Below are 18,689 nucleotides of genomic sequence, written 5' to 3'. Positions count from 1 at the left end.
GAGAAAAATTGAATAAGATTCAAGATGAATGAGATGGAACTGAAGATCCCAATAGCAAAACGATGCTTCTGAAGGTCAGCAAGTCTTTAGTAACTTATTCCAGAGATTCTGGAATAGACAAAGTGCTGTACAAAAAATTAAAAAGAACGATTTTTCAAGAGATCACTGAGGGATGAGTGTGTAACTAAGTGCTAGGGTTCACTCCAACCATGTTTAAGGCCCTGGGTTTAATCCCCAGCCACACACACACACATACACACACACGTCAATGAATTCCAAAGTGATGCATGAATTAAATATAGTAAAAGATATGAAAGCATATGAAAGAGAAAATGTAAAAAGAGATAGGGTTCTGAGAAATAATCAAATGTAATCTTGAAGATGAAAATTTTACCAAGTAAAAGATCCCAGTGAAGGCCTCACCAACAAGGAGATGAGACAGGAGTAAGAATGTCAGGGCTTTCTTACCAGGTTTATGCATTATCATATTCAAAATGCAATAGTATATAATAGCAAAGAAAGCAACATAGATATATAGGACACCATTAATAGATCAAACTTATATATAATTCATATAGATTAGAAATGTGAGATATAAGCTAAATACACAGAAAATCTAGCAGTGAATGACAGGCCAGGGAGATGGCAAAACAGGTAAAGCTGCTTGTTACCAAGACTCACAAACTGGGTTCCAGTCCCAGGACCCACATGGTGAAAGGAGAGAACTAACTCCCACAAGTTATCTTGTGACTTCCACATATGAGTCATGACATGCATATACAAATGTATGCATGCGCATTCACACACACACACCAAGTATATAATCACAACAAAACATTTTCAAAAGAAAATCTAGTCAATGAAATAATAGTAGAAAATTTCCCAAACCTTGGGAAAGATAGGGATATCATGTAAGGAGGTATTTACGACTCCAAATAGGACTGATCAGAAAAGAACTTCCCCACAACATATTATAGTTAAATTGCTAAAGTACGGACCACAGAAAGACTATTTAAATGTACAGGAGATATGAAGATAAATCCATTAAATTAGTAAATTTCTCAGCAGAAAATCTAAAAAGCAAGAGGGCATGGAATGATATATTTCATGCCCTGAATAAAAATAACTGCCAATGTAGATTAGTATGCCCAGCAAAGGTATGCTTCAAAATTGAAGGAGAAATATAGACCTTCCAAAATACGCATGTATTAGTTACTATTCTGTTGCTGTGATGAAACACCGTGACCAAGACAACTTATAGAAGGAAGAACTTGGGCGATGAACGAAGAAGGTCACAACTGATGAAAGTGTAGAGAATAAGAGACTGCAGAGTGTGTGTCTCTGGATAGGACTCCTACATCAAGCCTCACCTACCCAGGGCCCAGGGACTATTGCAGAAGAGGGGGCAGAAAGATTGCAAGAGCCAAGGTTGGTAACGACCATAAGGAAACAGTCTTCCAGGCCTCCGGAAACTTGCTCATATGAACTTACAGCAATGGTGACTGTATGCACAAGACCCAAACTCAAGAAAAATACAGCACAAAACTAGGGAAACGGGCAGCAAGCCCCACCCTTAGCCAAAGAACTATGGACAGCTGACCACTGCTGGGTGAGGGAGAGTTGCTCTTCTTTGAGGGTATGTCGTAACACTAGACAGGTTGAACAAGCTGCCACGAATCATTTCTAAAGGAATTTATGAATGTTAAGTAAGCATTATGTAAGTCAGCTGGATAAACTCATGAAAACAGAAGGAAGAATAAATCACAGGGAAAGATAATATTAGCAAATGAGAATTAGGAAAAAGATCACACATTATTAAATCAATGAGAAATCAAACCTCTAGATGAACAAAAGAGAAATAAACAAGCATAGACCATCTTAAAGAAAAACAAACAAAAAATAACAGAAACAGGTACAGGCCATTTAAAAACAACACTCAATTTAAAATATCCTAATTATCTAGTTAAAAGACACAAACTAGCTGACTGGATTTTTCAAAATGGACCAAGAATTTGTTTCTGCTTGTAAGAAATTTACCTTCTCAGGAAAGAAGAACAGTAGGAGGTAGGTGTAACTAAAGTTGAAATGTGTGAAATGGGATATTTAAATGGGCAGGGGAGAGGGAAAGTTACGCAAGCAACTATAAAGGGATAAAGGGGAAGAAGGACCTTGAGAGAGATGGGATTATCTTGGGAGAAATGGGGAAAATGGGGATACTTTACATGGAGAGGGCCTGGGGGGGGAGGGTTAGACAGGGAGAGAGAGAAGACAGGTAAGTAATGCCTAGCTAGCCTAAATGAGTCCAAAAACCTACTGAAAAATTATACATGCAATTATCTCTACGAGTCTATGTGTACAGCTGAAGGCTACATAACAGAAAACAGTGCCGGACGGGAGAAACATTCCTCTGAGTTTCTAGCCAGAGTAGTCCAAGAGATTTCCAAAATTACACAGGCTATTGCCACAGCCCTTGCATTGCCTCCTAGAACTTTAAAGGAAGATTGCTGGAGATAGGATATACTTCCAACATACGGTTTGAAGCAGTGAAGCTGGAACTGATCTAGAAGTCACTTCCTCTGAATGCCAGCTCTCATGGCTTTGGAGAGCACTACATAAGCTGGTAATAGAGTGTTGGGAGCTATTAATATAGGCACAGCTATTATGTACATTGAGCTGTGGCAGGCTTGCTTGTTTACTTAGAGTTTGTGTTTTGCACACCAGTACCTAATTATTCTGCCAAGTCAGGAGGAATGTGTTGATAATTTAGGGAAGGTGGTTAAATGGTGGAATTCACAACAAGTATTTGACTGTTCCTTGACCCTCAGATAAAGGTGGGAAAAAATCAGCTGTTGAAGCTAATTGAGCTAAGTGAACAGTGGCTATCTGATGTTCTACTGTATAAAAAGGCGGAGCTGAAATAAACCGGGGCTGCAGTCTCTACTGACAGTCCTCCCAAGGATCTTTTCTCTGTCTCTTGTTTTTTCTTTCAATCCTCCCTCCCCCTTTCAGGTACTGTCCATCTTGGCCGGCTGGCACCGGCAATAGAGGACATCGATCGATGGCCCAACCCCAGCTTCAAGGCCTAAAAACCACAATGACCAGCACAGAAAATGACATTGGTGCACTTTTATCTTGGGGATAATCAAAAGCTACCTAATTGGACTTAAAGTCCACTCAATGGGAGGAAACTCATGTATGGTATCATAAACATAGCCAAGTACACATAGCTGGAGAGGTCACAGAACTTAGAGAAAACCCCAAGACAAATGTAATCTCTTACTATTTGCAAAATATGGATCCTTAAATTTACAGACAAGTATCCTAGTCACGACTCATCAAAGAAGCTTCTTTTTCAAGAGACAGGGATGATTACAGAACCCCACAACTGGTCACACACAGAAATTTTCTGTGAATTGCCCAAGTAAGTGTAAGTGGCACATCTACAATGCAACCTCTACACCTAAGTCTCACGGAACATAGAACAAGGGATGAAGAGAACATTAACGCATCTTTCAGTTCTCATCAATGAAGCTCCCTCATGCAACAGAGGGCCAGGAACGCAAAAGGCCACAAATGCCCAAAATGAAGAAAATAAGAGTCTACAGAGTGCGGGTCCTTGGACAGGACTCCTATATTAAAATCCACCCACCCAGGGCTCAGAGACCATTGTGGATGGAAAGATTGTAAGAGCCAGGGAGGAGGTACATGACCACATGGAAATAGAGTCCTACACACTCCTGGGACCCTTCTCATGTAAGCCTACAGCAATGGCGTCAGGTGCACAAGACCCATGCAAACTCAAGCAGACAAAAACCCAGCATAGAACTGTGGAAATGGACAGCAGGCCCCAATCTTAGCTAAAGAATTATTGGCAGCTAATTACTGCTGGGCGAGGAAGAGCTGATCTTCTTAAAGGGAAGGACTCTAGATAGGCTGACTAGACCTCAGTGGATCAACTTGCACTGGGATGTTTGGGGACACTAACTTGACAGAATAGCCCTTAACACAAATGACAGAATGTTTGAACTACAGTGGGGTGGGCTATAGGAGGGGGCCAATGGGGAAGGGAGTGTAAAGATGATGAAGATGTTCTGTATGAAATACACAAAAATTCAATACAATTCTAATTAAAAAATAAATAATAAAAGCAAAGAACAAGAAGTATTCTTCCAAACAAAAAGAATCTGAAAACAAATGATAGAATTTATGCTCACATCTAACTCAACAGACTTCAAGCCAAAATGAATCAGAAGAGACAAAAGTTACTGCATGCTGATAGAGACAGAAATCCATCAAGAAAATATAATTATTGAAAATATATGTTCACAGAATGTTGGGGCGTCACTCTTACCAATAGAAAAATCATCAACAAAGAAACAGCAGAATTAAATTACCCCATACTTCATATGGACTTAAGATACTCATATTGAGAGTATTCCATCAAGCAGATGCAAAATAAACATCCATTTGAGAAGTTTATGGAATAGTCTTCTTAAATATGTCATATTTAGGAAAGAAAGTGAATCTTACTAAGTATGAGTAGATTAAGATAATTTCTTCTATCTTATCATATTATAATTGAATGGCTCTAGAAATCAACAGCAGAAAATGCAACATGTGAAAAAAGTGGACTGAACAATTTACATTGCACTGAACAGTAGAAGAAATCAGGGAAGAAAGGAGTGGGTTACAAAGTTCCTAAAAGGAAACAAATGTGGAAATCCACATCAGGACCCCTGGGATAGAACAAAAGTAGTTGTAAGAGGACATTTTATGGAACAAATGTCTACAGTAAAAGAACCAAATATGCATCAAACGGAGTTAAATTTATAGAATAGTCCATCCAAAAGCTGCGGAAGATGCATTATTTTATCAGTTCATGCAACTTTTTCCATAATGGATCCATTTAAGAGGTATAAATTTTGCTATTTTTAAATAGTTTTATTTGCTGGAGAGATGGCTCCATGGTTAGGAACACTGGCTGTTCTTGCAGAAGACCTGGGTTTGAATCCCAGTACCTTCATGGCAGCTAACAACTGTCTGTAACTCCAGTTACAGGGGATCCGACACCTTCTTCTGTCCTCCACGGACATTACATGACATGGGTGCACTTACACACATGCAGGCAATACATCTATACACATAAAATAAAAGTAATAAATAAAAAAAAGTCTAAAAAACAGTTTTATTTAAGACATTGCCTATTCCACTTACAGTGCTTGTTAAATGCAATGTTATTTCCTCTTCCTGTGAACATATTCCATATCCAAGTATTAAGAATGCCTGGTAACTTATTGTAGCAGCTCAAGCTCAAAATTGCCACAAAACTTGCTAAATTTAAGTCTTTCAAACATTTTATTGTGAAACAATACTACATCTCTACTTGGATTGACCTAACTGGCCTCTTCGATGGTGGGCCCTGAAGAAGGACCACCAGAGGGAGGAGTTCCTCCACCTAGGAGGCCCCCAGGCCTTCTTCCCAGCACGCCACCAGCACTCCGGTATAGCTTAGTTGCAGACTTCCTCCAGTTCTTTCTGCTGTTTTTCAAGTTCTTACTTCTCAACAGTCTGATTCTTATTCAGCCGGCTGATGGTTTTACTGCATTGATCAAGACTCTTCTGTTTGCTTCTCATCTCTAACTGTTGTTTTCACGTCAGATGCTTGGGGCTCTAGTGAGTTCTGGGTTGATACTTTGTCTCCCTGCTTCTCATCTTCAGCTTTGTCCTTCTCAGCTTCCTGGACCGTGCGCTCAATTGCACTCAGTATTCCCCTTGCTCAAGCAGCTTTGTCATTGGTGATGGTCATCTTGTTCTCTATTCCTGTACTCTCATCTACAGCAGAAACACTGAGGATAACATTGGCATCAATATAAAACATGACTTCTATCTGAGGAGAACCTCAGGGAGCAGGAGAGAAGCCCTGGGTTCAAACTTCCCAAGCAGGTTGTTATCCTTGGTCATGGCTTTTTCAGCTTTACATACCTGAATGAGTATGTACACCAGGCTGGCTGTCAGGGTAGGCAGTAAAGGTTTATGTCTCCACGATAGGAATGGTATTATTTCACTTAATAAGGATAGTCATGACTCCATCAGCAGTTTCAATACCAAGAGAAAGAGGAGTGACATTGAAGAGCAGCAAATCTTGAGCATTTTCAGACTTGTCTGCAGACAGTCCTGGACAACTGTGCCATAGCAATAGCCTCATTGGAGTTAATGCTCTTAATTAGTTCTTTTCCATTAAATAAGTCCTGCAGAAGTTTCTGAATCTTGAGGATATGGGTGGATCCCCCACCAGGACAATACCATGGATCTATGACTTGTCTAGTGTGGCATCTTGAAAGTCTTTTTCTACAGGGTGTAGAGTGCCTCAGAACAGGTCAGCATTCTGTTCTTCAAATCAAGCATAAATAACGGAGGCGTAAAAGTTGATTCCCTGGTATAGAGAATCAATCTCAGTACTGGCCTGGGTGTTAGAAGAGGGGGTGCACTTAGCTCATTCACAAGTAGTACAGAGACAATGGACAGCTCTTTTGTTCTCACTAATGTCTTTCTTAGGCTTATGCTTAAACTTGACAAAAAAAAAATGGTTGGCCATCTGGTTCTCAAGGCTTCTCTACCTAAATAGGTGTCTATAGCTGTGGATTTGACCTCAAATAGTCTATCCTCAATAGTGATGTTTGACACATCAAAATTGCCACCTCCAAAATAAAATCAGCAGTTGGTTCACTGATAATCCTAAGTACGCTGAGGCCAGCAAAGGTTCTTTGGTTGCTTTGCCGCTGAAGGAAGCTGGCACTGTGACCATGGCATTGATAACAGCCTTCCCAAGGTAGGCTTCCGTGCCTGCCTTCACTTTCATTAGAACCAGAGAGGACACCTTTTCTGGATATAAACTTTTTGTCTCCCCTGAATACTACTTGTGCCTGTCTGCATCATTTCTCACCATGAAGGGCCAGTGTTTCAAATCAGACTAAGCAACAGTATCATCAAACCTGCATCCAATTAGACAATTGGAATCAAACACTGTGTTCATGTTCATGGCAACCTGATTCTTAGCAGCATCACCAGTCAGTCATTCTGTGTCAGTAAAGGCAAAATAGCTTGGTATGGTGCCATTTCTGTGGCCATTGGCAATTATTTCTACTTTCCCATGCTGGAAGACACTCATACACAAGTAGGTGGCATAAAGAGCAATGCCAACTGCAGGCCCCTTAGACATGGTTGCTTGCATGTAGGACCAGGTCTCATGACAAAATGACTACAAAAACCCCCAAAGCTGTCACTGATTCAATGAGTCCCAGATTTAGTTTTTAGAATGTTAAAGAGTCTAATAATCAAATGAAAATGGAAACACAAATGCCTAATGCTGCATGTGGAGGGTTTAAGAAATGAAATGAGTAACAACTAAATGCAAAATGAGGGGACAGAAAGAGGTAATCATGCGTGGGAACATGAAAAGGCTAAACTCACACAACTAGTTGGAGCCAGCAGTTCTGGAGCTATGCTTACCCCCCCACCCCCACCCCCACACCCTGTTATTGTGCATGCTTGTGGAAGGAGAGGTTAAGCATTTTGGTAAATGTTTGAAGAATTCATGAATAAGTGTATAGATGTATGATTAGAGCAAAGGATTGTGGTCAGTGGCATTCTCATTTACTGTAAGAGCATTCTGTCCAAAAGTCCTTGCTCTGAAAGGTACTGAGTTCCTTGACTCTGAATGTGTACAGCAGCAGGCCAGGCCATTTGGCAAGAATATTGCAAAAAAAATTTAGGAATCATGAGAAGGCCGAAAAAGAGAACAATTCCTTCCAAATTTGAAAGCATATATTTCGAGGAAATACCAGTCCTGGGGAGCTGAGAAATGTGTCTTAACTTCCTAGCTGAGCACCTGTGGAGCGTGTAGTGCTCTAAAATATTACAGCTTCCTATGAGGACCCCGAACCCAATCTTCCTCCCGCCCACAACCATCTGCCTGCTGGTACTGGCCTTTGAAAAGTACACTGGGGTGAGGGTGCAAAAGCCAGAAGCTTACATAAGAAGTGGTTGAATGGGTAATCTGAGCACTGAGCAGCAGCTGCTCCGTAACAGGGTAATTACTTAGTGGGCGTGCTTTGGCGGTCCCCATAGGTACCTAAGGAGCTTTTTAGAGGAGGAGAGGTTTTCTGACATCTTAGATTACACAACTGAGCTGGTTGAGCAAGACTTCAGGAGGCAAGACTCCAAGTCCAAGGCAGAAACACTGCTGGAACAGCAGATGCTTCACTGACCTCCAGAGCCCTCGTCCTACTAAGATGTGGCTTTATGCTCTGATCTGGGCTTCTCTTGCTGCTTTCACAGCGCGGGGTAAGTTCTAATTACAAACATATGGGATTACATTTTGCAGTCTTTGTTCTGGGAACAAATGGGTAAAGATGTGTACAAGACAAGAATAATTTTGCTTTCAGTGAATTTTGCTTTCTGCATTTGGGAGCGATGCATCAAACCCTGATCGTCTTAGTCTCACAGAGACACAGGAAAGAAAGAACTCCTGGAGACCTACCTGCAGGCAACTGGTGTGGGAGGGTTACAGAAAGCTTTGTTTGTTTCCCTGTGATTCTTAGTCCAGATCCAGGCAGACTGAGGCTGAGCAAAATATTAAAAGCATAAACTCAGGAGACAGATGCAGGTCTCACACCCAATTCAGCAATTCAGTTATGTGTCCATAGGCAAGGTACTTCATTTTGTAGTGCCTTCTCTAAAGCAAAGATGACAAGTGCGCCTTCAAAGGATGAAATGGGTAGTTGCTTCGACAGCACTTATGATGGCTTGCAGCCTACAGCCGAGGTCGTAAAAGGAGATGCAAAGGGAGAACTGAAAATGGAGTGTGTCAATAGAAGATTTGACATGGTCAGATAAGACCATTGGAAAGATGATTTGATACTCATACTCTACAAGAGGAGGGGGCATGTTATTTGAATAAGGCAGAAGGAAAAGTACTGGGGTTACTCACTTAGGGGGACAAGGTAGAGGAGGGACAGGGGCAAGGGGCTTTGCTGTGGTTTCTCCTGGAAACAAGAGAGGAGGGGTCAGGTGGCTTTATGGTTGGCTAGGTGGAGTCCTTTAGGAGGTTTAGGGGCTATAAAGACTGAACCCAGGGGGGTTGTTGCTTTATGTGTGTTTTGTTTGTTCTGTGGGTTTTTTTTTTTTTTTTTTTTGGGTGTGCATGTATCTAGCTGTTGGGGATCAGGACGGATAAAAAGGCCCCGGAAAAAGTGTGTGTTTTGTTTGTTCTGTGGGTTTTTTTTTTTTTTTTATGTGTGTGCATGTATCTAGCTGTTGGTGATCAGGACAGATAGAAATGACCAGGAAAAAGACCTAGATAAAATAGGAAGCTGGGGTATGGACCCTGGATTAGTTGGACCTTGGGAGTTAAAATCCCCCACCCCCCCGGATCTGTAGAAATCTATGAACCAAAGCAGCACGACAGAAAGTAGAATTCATGATTAGTACTGAGGTGAAATGAGGGGACTGGTAAAACATCTGTGCCACTACACAGAGGGGAAGTTGAGGGACTCAGGGACATGTAATCCTGCAGGGTCATCTGAAAATCATGCTCAAGATCCAGCCCAGTGCTTAAGCATCAGAACCTTGAAAGCCTTGTCTGAGTTTATCTTCTGCCTGTGTGACAATGAGAGGTCCGGAACAGACAGAGTAAGAAAGGATGGAAATTTGGAGTGTAGCATAACTTTTCTGCTGGTTACCCTGGTGGTGTCACATGATTTTCATCTTTAGGAAGTCTATTCATGATGTTTAGGAATTCTGCTTGATCATCTGTTAAGTGGGCATATTAACAGGCACCTAGAAAATAAAGGGACTAGAATGCATGCTGGGTACACAGTAACTGCTCAGTAAGTGCACATACCATATTACATGAGTGGTTACTGCTGTTTGCACCATTCTTGATTATACACTTGATCCAAAGGCATCTAACTCAGGCCAATCTGGCTTCTACTCACTACTGGGTTGAAAGCCATTGGTGAGCTAAAGCAATTTCTGCTCAAACTTTATCCTCCTTCTCCTCTTTGAACTCTCTTTTACCCCCATCTCCATGGACTTCACAATATCCTTAATTGGAGACTGTCTATACATTTCTACCAGAAAGATCATCTTGTTGTTGTTTGTAGTAACTGGAAATGACTACATAAACAACAAAAATTTCACAATATGGACCTTCTTTCGGTACTATGAAATGTGGAAGTTTCCAGTTCTGATGGTTATTTTCCTGTTGCACCTAATCTGGAACTTTCCTTTTTTTCTGGCCATACACTTTGAGGAAGATTATATCTTCTTTATATCCAAAGGGAATCAACTGGGGAATGAGAGAATGGAATCATGTCCAGTTGGGAATGTTCTGACAAGCTAAGGACTGAAGTCTGACAGAAGAAGGCATCTGGGGTGGCCATGACCAGGTGTCTGAAAGTCCTCCTGCCATTTAAAGAACTGGTTTGGTTGACTCACATCCCACAATGGGTAGAATCAGGACAACAGAGGGAGCTACAGAGAGATGAGGAGGAGCTGTCTACTCCACAGGAATGAAGCTAGTGGAGCAGACAAGGGCTTGATGTCCAGTCTGTCCTTTCTGAAACACTCTGCTCAGACCCATAAGGATATTCCAGAAGCTTGTTGTGTCTTTTACCACAGAACTGTTCCTGATGCTTATTTGTCCACTAAACAAAACCCAATCCTTAAGTCAGACCTTCAGTGTCATGCACCTGCCAATCCAGGATTACCTTTTCCCCCATAAACTCCTCCTGATAGCAGTCATAGGCCACTCACCCTTCTCTACCAGGATCTGTGCTGTGCTCTTTGGAAGTCACGGTATTGTCTCTCATTCCAGCTCTATCATCCCCAACTGTTTCATTTTTCCTCATTCACTCACCCCTGTGGGGTGAGTCACAGCTCTTCTGCAACCAATCAAAATGCCTCACTCACTCCCCCAAATGCTGTATCCATTTCTTGGTCCTCTCCCAGGCCACACGCTCTTGCATCTCAACATTAGGATAAATATGTCTGTTGCCCTTCTCCCTACAAGGCCAGCCCTCCTGAGATCAGAGGCCACCTCCTGTTCATCATCTCACCCAGCATGCAACTCAGCACAAACATCCTAATGGATGAATATTTCCAGAGGAAAACCAAAGCTTGTGTTCATTCTCAGAACCTTTCTTTCTGCAGCAACTTAGGCTAGAATATTCTCACCTCCCATACAGTTTTGTTTTCAATTGTTCTGTTGAGATAAGGACAATTTCTCAAATCAAATTTTATATCAGAAGCAAATAAGGTCCAGAAAAGTTCAGGGACTTACCAATACCACCAGCCCACAGTGATGAAACCCACCTGGAATGCAGGCTGGTCTTTCCCGTCTGATGTCTCCTCATTTTCTCTTGTCCAACAGGGCACTCGTCCTCACCACCCGTGGTGAACACTATTTATGGCAAAGTCCTGGGGAAGTATGTCAATCTAGAAGGATTCACACAGCCTGTGGCTGTTTTCCTGGGCGTCCCCTTTGCCAAACCTCCTCTTGGATCCCTGAGGTTTGCTCCACCACAGCCAGCAGAGCCATGGAGCTTTGTGAAGGATACCACTTCCTACCCTCCTATGTAAGCTATTGGGTGAGCTTGGGCTTCTTTAAGTGGAGATGTCTATATCAAAGTGATACAGGGAGGAGGAATGGCAATCCTCTAATGGGCTTTGTTAACAGCACTTACTGGTACCCATAAGAGCAGTGTAGGATCTCGAAGGCATTCTCGACCCGCCATTGCTTTCTAGAGCCATTTATTCAGCACGTGCTTACTGAGTGCTTATGAGCTACCCATGCTCTAGGTCATCAGAAACCACTTGGGAACAAAAAGATTCCTTCCTTGATGAACTATCTGTTGTAACAAGAGGAGACAGAGACATTTACCAATATGCTGATTAGAATAGAAAGAACATAGAGCATTAGAATATACTAAGGTTTTGGAAATAAGTAATTGATAAGACAAGGGAGATGAGAGATCAGATGTTACATTCTCCTGTCTTGAACCTTGGGATTACTTGGGAGTGGAGTGAATGAGGTAGTGTGCTTGGGGAATAGTAGGGTGACTTGAAAGGTCACTCCCATGTGTGTCTAGCTACCTAATCACAAGCTAAGCAATAGCTGGGTCCCCCAGTCCATCTTGCCAGCTAAGTGAACAAGCCCAAGGATTTTAGATGGCCTTGTAGCCATACTTAGTGAACTCCAGAAACATAAAAAGGTCCATTCACATAGTGTTTGCCTCCTTAGCAACTTTATTCTGAGAGTCTCCAAGATCCTATTCTTGGCTACCTTCTTACCATTCCATTCTTTTCCTCCAAAAATAATATTTTATATTTTTACATTCTGATTGCAAGTGTAAAACACACACATTTCATAAAAGTTAAGAAATACACAAGAGCAAAGGCAAGCTAAAATTATGTACGATCAACTACTAAGAGAGAAGTGTTATTAGTATTTGAGATTCTGTTTTCAGTCTTATCTGTTCATGCCTACTCCTTTATCCAGGGATCATAAATGCAGAGCATTCAGGTGAACGCCTTGCACATGTATAACATCATTGTTATTATGTGCCATAAACATATCATCCCAACATATACTAGCTACATTAATTGGCTTTGGAACTATAATTTATGTGTCCAATCTTTCTTGGGGGTTCTTTAAGTTATCTTGATGTTCTGGGCCTTATAACAACATTGTAATAAATTTGTTGTAACTAAGTAATTACATACAATGAAGAATGTTTTAGTATAAGTTCCAATAAGTGACATTTTTTGTCAAAGAGTATAAATTTGATTTAATTTTTATCCGGAAACATTTAGACTACATACACTCCTTCCATGCAAACACAAAAATCTTTAGGTAGTGAACCTTTCCCCATGCTTGGATTTACTAAAAGAATTTGTATGTGTTGGATAAGCAAAATGATATCGCAGCAATAATAAACATGGTTTGGTTCTTTATCTGAAAAATTTAAATGCTAATTAAATCGAACTCTTCTTCCCCCACTTGACATTTGATTTATATTTTTATGAATTGTGCCACTTGTTCTCAGTGATGTAGGCTGGAGATATGGAAGCCATCTTTGTTCTTCTACCTGTGGAATTTGACAGCTCTGTGATGTTGGCACCTGAGAGCCCCCAGTTCCTCTTTTACACATTGGAGGCAGGGTACCTGCCCTCAGGACCATTGAGACCTGATATTATTGCTTATACTGTGTTTGGAAATCTAAGAACACATAGTATGGCTTTTCCTGCCTGTGTGTCCTCTAACCTCTCTGTGCCTCTGATTCCTCATCTGTAAAATGAGGAAAATAATAGACACTTGGAGCTGATGTGAGTCTTAAATAACTTTATGTACAAGAAGTTGGTCAGTACCTGAAACTCTGGCAGGACTCAGTTATCGCTACCAATTCCTCTCTACATTGGGCTTTTGAGACCCTTTATCAGGGCGGCCAACAATGATGGATGGGACAGGAAAATGACAAGCTTAGCAGGCCAGGTGGCAAGGCCCATAGAGACAGTATTCACCTCACGTGGACTTGGCAGGTTGGACTCAGAAGAGGCAATGAATTCAGCCAAGACCACTCAGTACATCTGTGGCAGAGGTAGGACCAGAATAATGTTTTTCTATAGTGTCACCAAAAGATGCCACCCCTATCCTATACCAGGCTGCCTGTCACTGCGGTTTTTCTCCTAGTTGATGGAAGATTCCCAAGGACCAGAGCAGAGTGACTTGTAGAAGTTTAATCACCCCATAACCCACTCAACAAACCTATCAGTGTGCAGGGCCCTGTCTAGGTAGTGCACCTCTCTCCATGATGTGGGGCATCCCAACAGAGAAGAGGCGCCAAGTCCTCCCTCTGCATGGTTGGGAGACTCTGGAGTCTCTGCAGTCCCACGAGGAACCCAAGGCACCCTTCCCAACGGCAATGACTCCAGTCAAATGAGAGTAACTTTAGTTAAGGACTCAAACCTGTCAGCAAGGTTAAGGCCCAGGGTGATATATCAGTGGAACTTCAGGTGTCTTCTCCCCACCAGGTGCTCCCAAGATGCAATCGGAGGACAGGCGCTCTCAGACCTTTTTACCAACAGAAAGGAGAACATTCCTCTCAAGTTTTCTGAAGACTGTCTCTACCTAAATATTTACACTCCTGCTGACTTGACAAAGAACAGTCAATTGCCAGTAAGTAGCTGGACCATTGGGCCAAACGTGTGAGTTCCGGCCTCCAGATCTTCTGTGCAATTGGAAGGGGAGGAACGCAGTTGGGTGTGGGAGGCAGGAACCAGAGCTCCGTTCAGTGTTCACCTCAGATCTTTCCAGAGACATCAGATTTCAGTAGAGATTGCTATGCATCTGCAACGTACGTCTTAATTTTCCAAGTTTTTTCCACATTAGTGAAGGAAGGGAATGATTAGTTTTCATTAGTTGATTAAAAATCTGAACTCCAGAGAGGCTGAGACATAATTTTCAATAAAGTTACAACTGGGAGGAATTTTAGAGGACATTCAGTAACCTAACACTTCGTGTGCAGATAGGGAAATGGAAGCTCTGGCGGGAAAGGGAGAGCATGTGGAGGGGTGCAGCCCACGCTCCCTCTCCTGAGCTTCTCATCTGTGCTTTTACAGAGGATTAGGATGTGTGGTGCCTTTATCCTCAGGCCAGCTGTGATAACTTCTACTGCCAGGTGAAGACTTTCACTGTCCCATGAAGCAGTGAGGCGGGAGGACTCTGGGACGCTCTCATAATTAAGCACTTTTCATGCCTTTGGGCAGCACTCTGGGATTTCACTGTAGTTCATTTCCCTTTCAATTTGCCTTTGGCACAGTCTCCTGACCCAGTGAGTCAGCATTTCACATAGAAGGAAAGGACATGGATGGGGTAGGCTGTCAAGTTTGGGTCACAGGATGGAGAAAAAAGTGATCCCTGGTTTGTAATAGGCCAGCATCTAGTCTGTTTCCTAGTAGCCCCCTCTCATGAAGCCTGAGTAGAAGAGAGAGTTGTGGATTTGGGCTAAGATCCCAGAGGGGGGAGGACACAGGAGCTTGAAGGCATGGCACCAGGAGACCCTCCAGTTGTGCACACAAGTTGCGGGGTCCATATTTAAATCCTGAGTCTGTCCTTGAGAAGATGAGAGATCTGGACAATTTCTTATCTTATCAGCCTTGTTCACTCAAATGAGATTCATTACAAAATGTGAGGGTTGAGAGGTGACTGTCAAAGTATACCTCAGTCCTGGTTGAGTGCACACCACCGCCACTGCACTAACACACTGATCAGAGCTCTGGGCAGATCTGACTCCTGCCCCAACAGCAGATCACTGCACTAGAGCCATGATCTACAGTTGGGCAGCTCAGCAAACGGGTGCTGAAGCCAGATAGCCTGGATCAGGCTTTGCCGTGGATCCACCTCTTGCTTTCTGTGGTATTTCAACCAAGTGCTTTGTTTCCTACCTGTTACATAGGAAAATATTTTACCTACCACATGGGTAGGTTATTTCTATTCCTTAGAACACTTCTGGATTCATATATGCATTATTATTTTTACTAGCAAGATTATCACAGTATTCTTTTAATTTCTTATTTCTTCCCCGATCTATGTACACTTTAAATAAAAAACATAAATTGTGAATTACTGTAACCCCTCTCATTCTCAGGTCTTATCAGATCCTCGTACGTAGTAGATTCTGAGATAATGCTAGCCAAATGACCCAAGACATCTGGAGGAAGTGGACATGAGAGGGGCTTAGCAGGGTGGGAGGATTTTGGTGTGCAGAGGAGGCACATTAGGAAGGAGCACCAGAAGGGCAGGGTGTGCCTCCTCAGATAATCGCTTACTCATAGGGAAGTTTAATTCACCACTGAAGAGTTAACTAAGATGAGGTGACTCTGAAACAGGGCTGCCCTTCTTCAAGTTCAGATGCTTGAATCATCCAGGTGTAGGGTGATAGGATTGTGCGTGAAACCCCATATCCCTGACTTTTTCCCTTGATGATGTTCTCGATTTGAAGAGACTTGGAAGGATATGAGAAACGAGAAAGGCAGGGGTATTGGGCTGCACTGCACTCTGGGCCTGAGCTTGGAGAACCGTGAAAGAGAATGCCTTTTACCCTTGCTGGGTGCTGGTGTGGTTTGGGTGATGCACTTACTGATCATAGCTCAGAAGTTGGTGGCTAAACCCATCAACCTCTGCAGTCTTCCTAATCCTGCTACCAATAACTTAACTCTGTCCCAACAGCCCCAGCAGCTGACTCACTGTACTGTGACTGTGGGCTGCAGGGTTGGATTGTGTCCTTGTCTAGGTGATGGTGTGGATCCATGGAGGTGGACTGCTGGTGGGCGGAGCATCAACCTATGATGGGCTGGCCCTCTCTGCCCATGAAAATGTGGTGGTGGTGACCATTCAGTACCGCCTGGGCATCTGGGGATTCTTCAGGTAAGATTGGATAAAACAAACAGTTTTATTTGGTATGGAGTCTGAGAGAATGAAAAGTCAAACATTAGGTGGTTTCATCACTGGCCTTTGGATGAGGGCCTTTGGCTGGTAAACATGATAAAAGAACAGAAATCGAATTTGTACATAAAAAAGAGATCACATGACAAGGCAGGAAGCCAACAGTCAGTATAATCTTGAGAGAGAGAGGGAGAAAGAAAGAGAGAGAGAGAGAGAGAGAGAGAGAGAGAGAGAGAGAGAGAGAGAGAGAACAAAGCACCCTCTGGAGGAACTAGCCAGGGCCCTGTAAGTACCACACAGATCCCTTCTGGGAAGTGTACACCCAGCACCTTGCATTCAACCTCACCTTTTACAAGTTCTCTATTAAATACTGTCACGGTAGAGACAAGGACCCTAGCACTGAGTTGTTGGTGAGCAAATTACATCCAACTTATACTGTTTGGTATACCCATATTCAAAGCCCTAAGTCTCTGTTATGGATAATTGTTGGAACCATTTGTTATAAACCTGCTATTTTAATACTATGGCTATTCCACTCAGGAGCCAGATTGTTCTGTAAGATATAGAGTCCCATCATGCTTCTGTGTGGTGTTCCCATGTTACTTACAATGACAAAGAAGCCCTCACCAGGACTCATGGCATCTGCTTTGCCTGCATCTCACAGCATCTTATACATTTTCCCCACAGCCATGGGGTCTTTGCACCTGCTGCTTGTCCTAAATGAAATTCCACTCTGGATGTGCTCATTGAATTCAGGTCTCCACCAAAACCATCACCTCAAACAGGCCTTTCCCAGTCATGAAACTAAAACACCACCGCACAGGCCCATATTTGCCACGGTGCCTACTCATTGTCTTTTTCTACTAGCTGGAATTATATTCTCTTTTCATCTGCTGGCTTGTGGTCTGCAGTGTGAGCTGAGTGTCATCAGAATTTTGGTGTTTTTTCTCAGATGTGCCCTAGCTCTGATGAGTGTTGGATACCTAACGGTTCCTCAGTACATAGTTTCTGGAAGATAAGTCTACATCTCCACATAAAACAATGATTTAAGGATGAGAAAGTGGTAAAGACTGCTATGTCAGGAATACACACCCCAGCCTGATTCTGGAAGGTTTGCTGAGGACCTCCAACCCATCTGAGGTCTTGAGAGCTTTGCAGGCTTTTGTACGACATCTTTGCCCCTGCCCGCACTCTACCCTGCTCTCTTACAGCACAGGGGATGAACACAGCCGAGGTAACTGGGGTCACTTGGACCAGGTGGCTGCACTGCGCTGGGTCCAGGACAACATTGCCAACTTTGGGGGCAACCCAGGCTCTGTGACTATCTTTGGAGAGTCAGCAGGAGGTTTCAGTGTCTCTGTACTTGTAAGTGTTCCTGTCATTGGGCCTAACCCCCAGGGTTATAATGTTACTGCTAGGACCTCTTGGAAACCATCCTTTCCAGCCATGTGCATCTTTGGTTGCTGGATGCTTGTGTCACATCATCAGATTGTGAAGAACTAAGGACCACATTCTCCTTTGCTCAGTTTCACAAATGGGGACTATAAAGATCATCTTCTTTCCTCACTTAATCTCTCTCTCTCTCTCTCTCTCTCTCTATCATTTTAACATTAACTCTCACATTATTTTTCTGTATTTTCCTTTTTATTTACACTGGAATATAGCGATGGATATAAAGTCTACATAGGAATGTGAATTTCAACATGAGTTGGCTCATATGTCTTGCTTAGCTTCAAGTTAGGTCAAACTGGAGCTTCCTGTGAAGAGGTCTGATGACATTTGCTTGTTAAAGAAGGAGGGAAGCAGAATTTAAGGGACCTGGAGATCTTGGGGAAGTGGATGTGAGGATGAAGGGATAGAAGACAAGATGGAGACGGATGGAGACAGATACTGACCAGGCATGTGGAGTGTCTTGGTGTATCGAGTTGAGTCAGAGGGACACTGAGGGAAGCTATAGGACATTCTGGGAACTGTAACAGACACAGAGCTGCCTCAGAGCTGAGTACAAATTCACTAATATTATTGTATTTTTCAAGCTTATATTGGCTTTAAACTCAGAGGATAAAACATTAAGTAAAGAAAAAGAAAAACACAAACAAACCCCTGAAATAAAGTTGTTCATCTTCCAGATACCCAAGGATTATTACTGTGGGAATTTTTACCTTTATTTCTCTAGCCTTTACTT

At 42.5% G+C, this 18,689-nt stretch overlaps 1 protein-coding gene and 1 pseudogene across 1 annotated transcript in view; one reads left to right on the top strand and one right to left on the bottom strand.

Annotated features, from left to right (window-relative positions):
* Nucleotides 1–5,393: 5,393 nt before the first annotated feature.
* On the bottom strand, nucleotides 5,394–7,219 carry LOC103731692 (annotated as a pseudogene).
* An 864-nt stretch (nucleotides 7,220–8,083) lies between these two features.
* The window catches only part of LOC103731689 (carboxylesterase 1D), a gene marked incomplete in the record, with an annotated part of 34,200 nt that continues 23,594 nt past the window's right edge, over nucleotides 8,084–18,689 (top strand). The window contains 5 exon segments of the mRNA XM_017797387.2: nucleotides 8,084–8,343; nucleotides 11,432–11,636; nucleotides 14,092–14,236; nucleotides 16,353–16,486; nucleotides 17,716–17,869. Coding sequence (XP_017652876.2) covers nucleotides 8,292–8,343; nucleotides 11,432–11,636; nucleotides 14,092–14,236; nucleotides 16,353–16,486; nucleotides 17,716–17,869 — 690 coding nt within the window.

This window comes from Nannospalax galili, unplaced genomic scaffold (genome assembly GCF_000622305.1).
Source record: "Nannospalax galili isolate Female #2095 unplaced genomic scaffold, S.galili_v1.0 scaffold274, whole genome shotgun sequence".
Lineage (NCBI taxonomy): Eukaryota > Metazoa > Chordata > Mammalia > Rodentia > Spalacidae > Nannospalax > Nannospalax galili.
The sequence above is the reverse complement of the archived record's forward strand: the minus strand, read 5'-3'. Positions and strand labels throughout refer to the sequence as shown.